The 13,818-nt window shown below is 37.2% G+C and overlaps 1 protein-coding gene across 1 annotated transcript in view; it reads right to left on the reverse strand.

Moving 5' to 3' along the window:
• Positions 1-13,818, reverse strand: part of LEKR1 (leucine, glutamate and lysine rich 1) — a 337,373-nt gene that overhangs the window by 135,595 nt on the left and 187,960 nt on the right. The window contains exon 10 of the mRNA XM_089910962.1: positions 9,484-9,565. Within this exon, the coding sequence (XP_089767088.1) occupies positions 9,484-9,565 (82 nt within the window). The remainder of the gene's footprint in view (positions 1-9,483; positions 9,566-13,818) is intronic.

The following is a 13,818-nucleotide window of genomic DNA, read 5'->3' on the forward strand; positions in this document are numbered from 1 at the left end:
AGGAGAATCTGTTTTCCTGCCTTTTCTAGCTTCTAGAGACCACATGCATTCCTTGGCTTGTGGCCCCTTCTTCCATCTTCAAATCACATTACTCCAACCTCTGCTTCCATCCTCACATCCACTTTTGTGACTTTGACCCTCTTGCTTTCATCTTATAAGGACCTTTGCAGTTATAACATTGAGCCTGCCTGAATAATCCAACATAATCTCTGCAGCTCTATATCCCTAATTTAAACATGTGCAAAATCCCTTTTGCCACATAGGATAATGTACTCACAGATTTCAGGGATTAGGACATGAAAATCTTTGGAAGCCGTTATTCCATCTACCACAACTGGCCTTCATGTTCCTTTAACTTGTAAAACTCACTCCCAAGAATTTTTTGTCCTTGATCTCTCTGCTTCCGGATGTTAGCTTATTAGCACTGTTAGCTCCTTTCTGTAACTCAGATCTTAACTCAAAGGTCATCTGGGGCTTCCCTGGTGGCGCAGTGGTTGAGAGTCCGCCTGCCGATGCAGGGGACACGGGTTCGTGCGCCGGTTCGGGAAGATCCCACATGCCGCAGAGCGGCTGGGCCCGTGAGCCATGGACGCTGAGCCTGCACGTCCGGAGCCTGTGCTCCGCAACGGGAGAGGCCACAACAGTGAGAGGCCCGCATACCGAAAAAAAAAAAAAAAAGGTCATCTGCCCAGGGATGCCACTCTATCAAAAGGATACCACTCTTCCCCAACACTCACATTCTTTTATGCCTGTTTTATATTTTTGCAGCACTTAACGTTACCTGAAATTACCTATTGTAGCTTGTCAATCTTGTTACTTCAGTATCTAGTGCTTGTACACAAAAGAGTTATGGCACATAACTGCCTCTCCATGAGCATTTTGTATTGAATGAGTCAATGAAGGAAACCTAGCCTGTTAAATCTAGGATCATGTGAAAGTGTATCTGTACTCTGACACTGGATTGCCACCAGGCCACCTGCTTTCTAGGCAAAAAATTCTCATGAATGATGACAGAAGAGGAAAATCAGGAGAACATTATATCTTAGAAGGCAATAATAATGTTCCAAGAACATCTCAACTGTGCAAAATGTTGCTGTTATTTGGTCAAGAGCTTTATAAACAAGAAATTTATGCTGGTTATGGCTGATTATTGCTTACAATTATTAGTTAAATGAGGAGGAGGTGGCTGCTAATAAAATTAAAGTGTAAGCATGTAACAAAGTTCCCCAAATTAGAAAGTATATTTCATATCACCACTTTAGACATATTCACTAGTAACTGATAAATTATAAATCATTTAAAGTGAATTTTGTTCTTTTCATTACATATGTGAAAATGAATACATTCACACTGTAAGCTATTTAAGCAATATATAAGTATATAGAGTAAAATAAGAGTCTCTATACACCCCTGACTCTCACTTCCAGAAGGAACTGTTGTAATCCTACCAATCATTTATTCAATGAATTTGAATCCATACATATTTGTATGTACATTCATATACATTTTTAACATGAATGGAATCATTTTTCTGGAGTCATATTTTTAATCTCTAAAATTCCTAATAGTTTTTTTTTGGTAACATCCTGTTCTTCTTTAATGGTTACAATCCTGGACATACTTTGAAGTATATCCTAACTTTAAAAATTTATCTTAACATCTTCTGTTTGCTATTTAACAATTTCTCTAGGTGTTAAAGCTTTTCTGTGTGAATTCAAAGCCATGTGAACAAGGCTGGGGGAAGGTTTTTCTCACATATCTGGTAATCTTTGGTTGGGTGTTCATCCTAAGCCTAAGATTCTGGTTTGTTGTCTGCTTTGCTGTTTATTGTTGCCCTAGATTGTTTCTGAAGGTTGTGATGAAGGGGCAGAGTATGGTGGGGGCACTGGAGGTTTGTCTTGGGATGTGGGGACCGTGGCCTCTGGGGTCCAGTAGCTGGTAGGCTCCCCAGCTCCAGTACCCACACTCATTGCTTTATTCTGGGTGCAGATGCCTTGCAAATGCTGCTTCACACGGGACCTGTTGATTAGGGGTGGGGTGGGGCTGGTGAGGGGCCAGTGGCTTAAATGTTCCAAATATGATCCCTCAGAGTGGGCTTCATTGGATCACCTGAATCAGAATTGTGTGTGTGTAGGGGGGGGAGTGCATTACAAATGCAGATTGCTCAGGGACACCCCAAACCCAAATTTAAAGCCAGAATGTCTGTGGGAATGGAGCCCAGAAACTGATCCTGGGATTGGGTCTGTGAGGGAGGTCATACTGTAATACACAGTTTCAGTAAACTACCCAGGATTCTTCTGCAGATTGGAGTTTGAGAACCACTGTTCTGATGATTTGCCTTATCCCACTCCCTTCTCTTTGTGTTAACTGATTCCAGGTAAAGTCCTGCCCGTCACATGCCCACCACACAATTGGTTTTCCTCTAGTTTATTCCTCTGCAGAGTTGACCCTTTTTATTATCCTTCCTATGTATTCTCTTTCAGGAATTCCTAAAAACTTCTCACCCTCTATAGCAGCCTTTCTTATTAGTCTTATTTACTTATCTTATCCTATATACATATATATAAAATAAAAGTGTTATTTCCTAGTTCTCTCTCCCTCTCTCTCTCTACATAAATATTTAAAAGTAAAAAAGTTGCATTTCACAGCATCAATATTTTTCATTACTTCAGGAAGGTCTTCCCTAAATTAATCTAGATATTATGACATAAATAAATTTGTAGAAAATGTCATCAATTTTCAGAGCATCACTAACACTCTACCTCTAGTAAACATTACTAGTTACCTTCTGGACATGTACTATAGCTATCTTCCTGGCCATCAGAGCCCCATTATCATCTGTTCTCAGGGTAAATCCTGCCTGACCTGAGCTAACTGTGGTAGTCCTGTTCCCCTTGCCAGTGATCATTTAGGAGAGGGTATGTAAAGTGTTCTAGCCAAGAGATGGAAGGAGAGGGCTGTTTGGTGGCTTCTGAGAAATTTTTATCTCACTTCTAAGGAGACACCAGAAAAACAGGCCCTTCCTGCCACTGGGGTGGTTACATTTGGATGTGGTACCTGGAATTGCAGCCATGTCATGATCATAGGGGACTTAGCCTTGGGGTGAAGCCAGTGCTGAGGGCAGCAGAATAGAGACAGAAAGAGCATCAAGATCCTTGGTGATACTGTTGAGTCACTGGATTGACTAAACCTGAAACCACTCTACCTGTTACTTATAGCTCAAAGAATCCTAAGTGATAAAATCTCTATTTTCAAATATACAACAAGTTTTTATAAACATTGGAAAATATTTTCTTATAAATCTTAGGAAAAAAAGAACCCGAAGTTCATCCATTTAAAAACTGCCTTTTCCCCGTAAGTAAAAACCCACAAAACGTATATCCAAACACTTAAAAATCTTTAAACAAAACAATTATCTTAAGCTGGATGGGTGAAACTCATTCCTCACCCCAGCCCCCACAAAGAGTGAGGACTAAAATTTTTTAAAAATCTGATTTCACACCACCTTCCAATTTCTGGAAGTTCAAACAGGTTTGGGTATATAGAGCAAACCTTCAATTTATTAAGAAATGGCATGTCAAAAATTTTGAGTGAATTATTTTGACTTCAAACTGAATTTACCATAAAACAATGGCCAAGTTGAAAATTTGGTTTTAATCTATAAATAAAATAGTACTTACATACTACTGGGGACTTCCTGAGCTCTGAGTACCCAGAGCAGTCCCAGGCTCTGATCCTACATGCCTAACCTACTCAACTTCAACTTCATCCTAGTAGTGAAGGAGGGTAGACGGAGTAGAGATGGAAGAGCTAGGTACAGGCAGCACAGAGAAAGGTCTCCATCAGGTGAGACCATTTAACTGGCTCTATCTTTCATCAAGTTTTCTAAAAGTGGATGCTCTGTCCATTTTCTAATTTTAAAAAGTTCTCACACAGGTAGGAAGCACCAGTTTTATTATAAACTGAAACAACAGCATCAGTATTTCTACAATTCTACAGTGATTTCCTCCAGGTAATTCATTTGATGGACTTTACTGAGTGGTATTTTCTCCCTCCAACTCCAATCTACTCTGACTCTTATTTCTTAGCACTCATATTATAAATTATATTAAAATTAACAAAAATATCACAAAGCATGTATTAATATTAAACGGGCTGTGGTCTGATGAGGCAGGCCCTCCCGCATGAGACATTCATGAGGCCAAAGCCCTCGCTGATGTAACTAGAGGGTGGGGATTAACAATTTTCTGGCAATTCCCATCTTGCTTCTTTTTTTCATGTATCTTCTCATCAGAAAGTTCTTGCTGGGTGCAGTGAGTCATGCTAGGACCTCTTTCCCACTTATTCCTTCAACCCCAACTATCATATACAGACAGTTGAACTATTATTTACTGAACTATTGACCACAGTGTTATAAAGCATGAATATTTGGTTTTTCTTAGATTTTGAAAATAAATTATTTTGCTACAAATAATCAATTTATACATTAATTTGATAGAGTATTTTTGGAATTTGTTCTTCCTTGTGTTGTTAAGAATTTTGTTGAACACATTGTTCTTAGGAATAGTCCATGGTCAACACAACATTTAGTTGCTAAGAATTTTCAGTATTTATATTTCTTATGAGTCTCATCCTTCTAAAACACAGGAACTGAAAACCAAAGCTACCAGATTACATACCACAAAGTAAAAGAATTTATTTACTTTTCAAAGATTATATAAATTCTATTTTAGTGTTATAATTATAGATGTACTATATTTATACTATCATTTTTGAAATTTCTGAAATAAAATCATTTCTAAAAGAAATAGAGAGAGCAGACAGCAAAAGCAAGAAGAACTACAATCCTGCAGCCTGTGGAACAAAAACCACATTCACAGCAAGATAGATGAGATGAAAAGGCAGAGGGCTATGTACCAGATGAAGGAACAAGATAAAACCCCAGAAAAACAACTAAATGAAGGGAGATAGCAACCTTCCAGAAAAATAATTCACAATAATGATAGTGAAGATGATCCAGGACCTCAGAAAAAGAATGGAGGCAAAGATCGAGAAGATGCAAGAAACGTTTAACAAAGACCTAGAAGAATTAAAGAACAAACAAACAGAGATGAACAATACAATAACTAAAATGCAAACTACACTAGAAGGAATCAATAGCAGAATAATTGAGGCAGAAGAACAGATAAGAGACGTGGAAGACAGAATGGTGGAATTCACTGCTGCAGAACAGAATAAAGAAAAAAAAAAAGAAAATAAATGAAGACAGCCTAAGAGACTTCTGGGACAACATTAAAGGCAACAACATTCGCATTATAGGGGTCCCAGAAGGAGAAGAGAGAGAGAAAAAGAGAAAATATTTGAAGAGATTATAGTCAAAAACTTCCCTAACATGGGAAAGGAAATAGCCACCCAACTCTAGGGAGCGCAGAGAGTCCCACACAGGATAAACCCAAGGAGAAACACACCGACACACATAGTAATCAAATTGGCAAAAACTAAGGACAAAGAAAAATTATTGAAAGCAGCAAGGGAAAAATGACACATAACATACAAGGGAACTCCCATAAGGTTAACAGCTGACTTCTCAGCAGAAACACCACAAGCCAGAGGGAGTGGCATGATACACTTAAAGTGATGAAAGGGAAGAACCTACAACCAAGATTACTCTACCCGGCAAGGATCTCATTCAGATTTGATGGAGAAATTAAAACCTTTACAGACAAGCAATACCTGAGATAGTTCAGCACCACCAAACCAGCTCTACAACAAATGCTAAAGGAACTTCTCTACGTGGGAAACACAAGAGAAGAAAAGGACCTACAAAAACAAACCCAAAACGATTAAGAAAATGGTCATAGGAACATACATATTGATAATTACCTTAAACGTGAATGGATTAAATGCACCAACCAAAAGACACAGGCTTGCTGAATGGATACAAAAACAAGACCCATATATATGCTGTCTACAAGAGACCCACTTCAGACCTAGGGACACATACAGACTGAAAGTGAGGGGATAGAAAAAGATATTCCATGCAAATGGAAATCAAAAGAAAGCTGGAGTAGCAATACTCATATCAGATAAAATAGACTTTAAAATAAAGAACGTTACAAGAGACAAGGAAGGACACTACATAATGATCAAGGGACTAATCCAAGAAGAAGATATAACAATTATAAATATATATGCACCCAACATAGGAGCACCTCAATACATAAGGCAACTGCTAACAGCTATAAAAGAGGGAATTGACAGTAACACAATAATAATGGGGGACGTTCACACCTCACTTACACCGATGGACAGATCATCCAAAATGAAAATAAATAAGGAAACAGAAGCTTTAAATGACACAATAGACCAGATAGATTTAAGTGATATTTATAGGACGTTCCATCCAAAAACAGCAGATTACACTTTCTTCTCAAGTGTGCACAGAACATTCTCCAGGATAGATAACATCTTGGGTCACAAATCAACGCTTAGTAAATTTATGAAAATTGAAATCATATCAAGCATCTTTTCTGACCACAATGCTATGAGATTAGAAATGAATTATAGGGGAAGAACCATAAAAAACACAAACACATGGAGGCTAAACAATACTTTGCTAAATAACCAAGAGATCACTGAAGAAATCAAAGAGGAAATAAAAAAATACCTAGAGAAAAATGACAATGAAAACATGATGATCCAAAACCTATCGGATGCAGCAAAAGCAGTTCTAAGAGGGAAGTTTACAGCTATACAAGCCTAACTCAAGAAACAAGAAAAATCTCAAATAAACAATCCAACTGTACACCTAAAGGAACTAGAGAAAGAAGAACAAAACCCAAAGTTAGCACAAGGACAGAAATCATAAAGATCAGAGCAGAAATAAATGAAATAGAAACAAAGAAAACAATAGCAAAGATCAATAAAACTAAAAGCTGTTTCTTTGAGAAGATACACAAAATTGATAAACCATTAGCCAGACTCATCAAGAAAAAGAGGGAGAGGACTCAAACCAATAAAATTAGAAATGAAAAAGGAGAAGTTACAACAGACATTGCAGAAATACAAAGCATCCTAAGAGACTACTACAAACAACTCTATGCCAATAAAATGGAAAACCTGGAAGAAATAGACAAATCCTTAGGAAGGTATGACCTTCCATGACTGAACCAGGAAGAATAGAAAATATGAACAGACCAATCACAAGCACTGAAATTGAAACTGTGATTAAAAATCTTCGAACAAACAAAAGTTCAGGACCAGATGGCTCCACAGGTGAATTCTATCAAACATTTAGAGAACAGCTAACACCTATCCTTCTCAAACTCTTACAAAAAACTGTGGAGGAAGGAACACTCCCAAACTCATTCTATGAGGTCACCATCACCCTGATACCAAAACCAGACAAAGATACTACAAAAAAAGAAAATTACAGACCAATATCACTGATGAATATAGATGCAAAAATCCTCAACAAAATACTAGCAAACCGAATCCAACAACACATTAAAAGGATTATACACCATGATCAAGTAGGATTTATCCCAGGGATGCAAGGATTCTTCAATATACGCATATGAATCAATGTGATACACCATATTAACAAATCGAAGAATAAAAACCATATGATCATCTGAATAGATGCAGAAAAAGCTTTTGACAAAGTTAAACACCCATTTATGATAAAAACTCTCCAGAAAGTGGGCACAGAGGGAACCTACTTCAACATAATAAAGGCCATATACGACAAACCCACAGCAAACATCATTCTCAATGGTGAAAAACTGAAAGCATTTCCTCTAAGATCAGGAACGAGACAAGGAAGTCCACTCTCACCACTATTATTCAACATAGTTTTGGAAGTCCAAGACATGGCAATCAGAGAAGAAAAAGAAATAAAAGGAATACAAATTGGAAAAGAAGAAGTAAAACTGTCACTGTTTGCAGATGACAAGATACTATACATAGAGAATCCTAAAGATGGCACCAGAAAACTACTAGAGCTAATCAATGAATTTGGTAAAGTAGCAGGATTCAAAATTAATGCTCAGAAATCTCTGGCATCCCTATACACTAATGATGAAAAATCTGAAAGAGAAATTAAGGAAACACTCCCATTTACCATTGCAATGAAAAGAATAAAATACCTAGGAATAAACCTACCCAGGGAGACAAAAGACCTGTATGCAGAAAATTATAAGACACTGATAAAAGAAATTATAGATGATTCCAACAGATTGAGAGATATACTATGTTCTTGGATTGGAAGAATCAATATTGTGAAAATGACTATACTACCCAAAGCAATCTACAGATTCAATGCTATCCCTATCAAATTACCAATGGTATTTTTTACAGAACTAGAACAAAAAATCTTAAAATTTGTATGGAGACACAAAAGACCCCAAATAGCCTAAGCAGTCTTGAGGGAATAAAATGGAGTTGGAGTAATCAGACTCCCTGACTTCAGACTATACTACAAAGCTACAGTAATCAAGACAATATGGTACTGGCACAAAAACAGAAACGTAGATCAATGGAACAAGATAGAAAGCCCAGAGATAAACCCACGCACCTGTGGTCAACTAATCTATGACAAAGGAGTCAAGGATATACTATGGAGAAAAGACAGTCTCTTCAATAAGTGATGCTGGAAAAACTGGACAGCTACATGTGAAAGAATGAAAGTAGAACACTCCGTAACACCATACACAAAAATAAACTCAAAATGGATTAGAGACCTAAATGTAAGACCAGACACTATAAAACTGTTAGAGGAAAACATAGGCAGAACACTCTATGACATAAATCACAGCAAGATCTTTTATGATCCACCTCCTAGAGTAACGGAAATAAAAACAAAAATAAACAAATGGGACCTAATGAAACCTAAAAGCTTTTGCACAGCAAAGGAAACCATAAACAAGATGAAAAATAAATAAATAAAAGAAATAGTACTCTGGATATTTTACAGGGGCATTTTCTTATTTGTTTTCTAATATTTTCTTTCTCACTTATATAAGGCATAAGCACTCCAGAATTTCAAAGTTACTCAACTGTCTTTTTGAGCCTAAAATTGATTATTTATTTATTTATTATACAGCAGGTTCTTATTAGTTATCTATTTTATACATATTAGTGTATATATGTCAATCCCAATAATCTTATAAAACATTTTCAATGCTGTTTCTTCCAGACAGATAATAAAGAGATAATAAGACAAAAAGTTCAGAGAATATTAAGTTACTACATTTGAATAATCAGGGAAAGCTTTAATACCTGGATAGGTAAGTTTCTTACTGAGATAAAGAAACATTTAATATATTTAAAAATATTTATAGGTCCTTCAATATAGGCCAGAAAAGTAGCTCAGAAAAATTGCAGTAGACCATACCAACACATCCAAATTACTGTCCAGAGTCACAGAGAATACATGGGGGTCTTTCTAAATTCTTACAGGCTGTTTAATGTTTACCATCTTACATGAGCTTTTCTTTGTAGCTGTCCATCTCAGTCACTGCCTTCTGAAGTTTTAGCCCACTTGCTTCAATCTGACACTGTAAATCTGGAATGACATAACGTGTTCTTCTGATTAGTACACTTTAAGTGTCCAGATATTTTCATAGAGTAAACCACATTCTTTTAGCATTGCCACTCACCTCCTGAAGAATCATGCAGCTGTTTATTCCACTTTGCTTGGATGACCATATGTAGTTCATCCCTACTCTGAAATCCCACAGAATTAATAGGTTTTGACAGACTCAATTTATTGGCCTCTTTCTGCCCCCAACATCATGCTAATTTTCAAACAGCTAATAGGCTAAATTTTACTGATGTTTTCAAAGGAAATTTATGTCACTGGCACACATATGAATTTTTGGTCATATGGCTCACTTCTGAAACACTTGACTTTCTGAGCTAGCTCTTGTGGCCTGGAACTTAGAAGTATTGCTAAGGCCTCCCAGTAGAACTGAAATAGATAAACCACGTGCAAGGCTTCCAGTAAAGAATCTGTTAACTCTGGGTAGTGTCTAATAGGCATTTTAATGACTTTCAAGCCAAGAAAATACAAGCAGGCAATTGGCTTCCACAGAGTCTTGAACTGAGGAATTCAAGTAGTGTTTGAGAAATATTATTCAGGCAGCCACGTCTCACATGTGTGGATGCAGAACTGAAACTAAAGCAGAAAGAACATATGGCTTGAATGATCTGAGACCCACCATTAGCCTGTGTGTGTGGACTAAGATCTGAACCCCAGCCCCAATAACAGCCTTTGTTGGTACTCTTTTTGGGAAAAGGTGGAAAACAAATTTACACAGGTGGATTAACTGACTTCTATGAAGAAAATAATTTTAAACATTGAAATTTATAAAATTTCCATGTTACATCTGTTCAGGTGTTTTAATAACATATTTTTAACAGTAAACTTTAAAATCTTTAAAAAAATTTTTTGATAGATCTTTATTGGAGTATGATTGCTTCACAATAAATACTGTGTTAGTTGATGTTGCACAACAAAGTGAATCAGCCATATGCATATACATGTCCCCATATCCCCTCCTTCTTGAGCCTCCCTCCCCTCCTCCCCATCCCACCCCTCTAGGTCATCACAAAGCACTGAGCTGATCTCCCTGTGCTATGCTGCTACTTCCAACCAGCCAATTATTTTACATTCGGTAGTGTATATATGTCGATGCTACTCTCACTTTGCCCCAGCTTCGTCCTCCCACCCCATGTCCTCAAGTCCATTTTCTATGTCTACCTCTTTATTCCCGCCCTGCAACTAGGTTCATCAATACCACCCTTTTATTTTTAGATTCCATATATATGCATTAGCATATGGTATTTGTTTTTCTCTTTCTGACTTACTTCACTCTGTATGACAGACTCTAGGTCCACCCACCTCACTACAAATAACTCAATTTCATTTCTTTTTATGGCTGAGTAATATTCCATTGTATATATGTGCCACATCTTCTTTATCCATTCATCTAACGATGGACATTTAGGTTGCTTCCATATCCTGGCTATTGTAAATAGTGCTGCAATGAACATTGTGGTACAGGTCTCTCTCTCTCTTTTTTTTTTTTTTTTTTGCGGTACGCAGGCCTCTCACTGTTGTGGCCTCTCCCGTTGTGGAGCACAGGCTCCGGACGCGCAGGCTCAGCTGCCATGGCTCATGGGCCTAGCCACTCCATAGCATGTGGGATCTTCCCGGACTGGGGCACGAACCTGTGTCCCCTGCATCGGCAGGCGGACTCTCAACCACTGCACCACAAGGGAAGCCCACGTCTCTTTTTGAATTATGGTTTTCTCAAGGTATATGCCCAGTAGTGGGATTGCTGGGTCATATGGCAGTTCTATATTTAGTTTTTTAAGGAACCTCCATACTGTTCTCCATAGTGGTTGTATCAATTTACATTCCCACCAACAGTTCAGGAGGGCTCCCTTTTCACCATACCCTTTCCAGCATTTATTGTTTCTAGATTTTTTGATAATGGCCATTCTGACTGGTATGAGGTGATACCTCATTGTAGTTTTGATTTGCATTTCTCTAATAATTAGTGATGTTGAGCATCTTTTCATGTGCCTCTTGGCCATCTGTATGTCTTCATTGGTGAAATGTGTATTTAAGTCTTCCACCCATTTTTTAACTGGATTGTTTGTTTTTTTGATATTGAGCTCCATGAGCTATTTGTATACTTTGGAGATTAATCCTTTGTCTGTTGTTTCATCTGCAAATATTTTCTCCCATTCTGAGGGTTGTCTTTTTGTATTGTTTATGGTTTCTGTTGCTGTGCAAAAGCTTTTAAGTTTAACTAGTTCCCATTTGTTTATTTTTGTTTTTATATCCATTACTCTAGGAGGCGGGTCAAAAAAGATCTTGCTGTGGTTTATGTCAAACAGTGTTTTTCCTATGTTTTCCTCTAAGAGTTTTATAGTGTATTGTCTTACATTTAAGTCTTTAATCCATTTGGAGCTTATTTTGGGGTATGGTGTTAGGTAGTGTTCTAATTTCATTCTTTTACATGTAGCTGTCCAGTTTTCCCAGCACCACTTATTGAAGAGGTTGTCTTTTCTCCATTGTATGTTCTTGCCTCCTTTATCATAAATTAGGTGATCATATGTGCATGCGTTTATCTCTGGGCACTCTATCTTGTACCATTGATTTATATTTTTCTTTTTGTGCCAGTACCATACTCTCTTGATTACTGTAGCTTTGTGGTACAGTTTGAAGTCGGGGAGCCTGATTCCTCCAACTCCGTTTTTCTTTCTCAAGGTTGCTTTGGTTATGCAGGGTCTCTTGTTTCCATATGAATTGTAAGATTTTTTGTTCTAATTCTGTGAAGAAAGCCATTGGTAGTTTGATAGGGATTGCACTGAATCTGTAGCTTGCTTTGGGTACTATAGTCATTTTCACAATATTGATTCTTCCAGTCCAAGAACATGGTATATTTCTCCATCTATTTGTATCATCTTTAATTTCTTTCATCAGTGTCTTATAATTTTCTGAGTACAGGTCTTTTGTCTCCTTAGCTAGGTTTATTCCTAGGTACTTTCTTCTTTTTGTTGCAATGGTAAATGGGAGTGTTTTCTTGATTTCCATTTCAGATTTTTCATCATTAGTATATAGGAATGCCAGAGATTTCTGTGCATTAATTTTGTATCCTGCAACCTTACCAAATATCAGTGATATTGGTCTATAATTTTCTTTCTTTGTGATATATTTTTCTGGTTTTGTTATCAGGGTAATGGTGGCTGCGTAGAATGAATTTGGGAGTTAAACTTTAAAAACTTTATGCATCCATACAAATATATAAAATTTCTATACATATCTTCAGTCTGCCTTCTTAACTTTGTTTCATGAAAATGAGGCAGTTCCTTAAATCAGAATATAAATTCACTCTAAACAAATATTTTAATTAGAATTTACTAGATATTGGTATAAATTTTTATGTTTATTCAGCATGTTCACATATATTAATGTTATCCCTCAAATTGCTACATAAGTGCAAACAGCCCCATTTTTCAGATGATGAGAAATGAGATTTTCTTTGATTCTCTTGCCTAGTATCTTACACTGAATAAATGCATTAGCCAGCAGTCAAACTGACAAGATTTTAAACTTGGGTAAGGGGATCTATTTGAGAGAATGGCTCCTTAAATAAATAAATAATTCAATATGGACTTAACTTGGTAGATAATATTTGTATGGTACATCTTTTCCACTTATCAAGTGATATCATTATATGAGAGAAAAGATAAAATAACGTACACGTAGAGAATTTAGTTTTGAGGGTAACCAGTTGAAACAAGGCAATCTCTAATGAATGTTGCATAATGTGTTGCTTTGTTATTAAGTACATGTGGGCTTCCAGAGGGTTCTATTCACACAGGCACAGCTAAAACATTTCTGCCTATCCTCTGAAAAATGAGGGAAGGAAGTTGATGTTTGTTGATTGTATACTTATTCCAGGCACTGTGCAGGGTGCTTTCTCCTATTTCATTTAATTCATAGTCACAAATATCACGAAAAACAGATACACAAACACAGCCTGAAGGGGTTAGTGCACCACGGCTAGCCCGGAGGGAGTCCGGGAAAAAATCTGGACCTGCCAAAGAAGCAAGAGACTTTTTCTTCCCTCTTTGTTTCCTGGTGGGAGAGGAGAGAGGATTAAGAGCACTGCTTAAAGGAGCTCCAGAGACAGGCGCGAGCCACGGCTAACAGCGCAGACCCCAGGGATGGACATGAGATGCTAAGGCTGCTGCTGCCAACACCAAGAAGCCTGTGTGAGAGCACAGGTCACTCTCCAAACC

Source organism: Delphinapterus leucas, chromosome 4 (assembly GCF_059928025.1).
Source record: "Delphinapterus leucas isolate spDelLeu-1000000601 "Yukka" chromosome 4, BTC_Dleu_Yukka2, whole genome shotgun sequence".
NCBI lineage: Eukaryota > Metazoa > Chordata > Mammalia > Artiodactyla > Monodontidae > Delphinapterus > Delphinapterus leucas.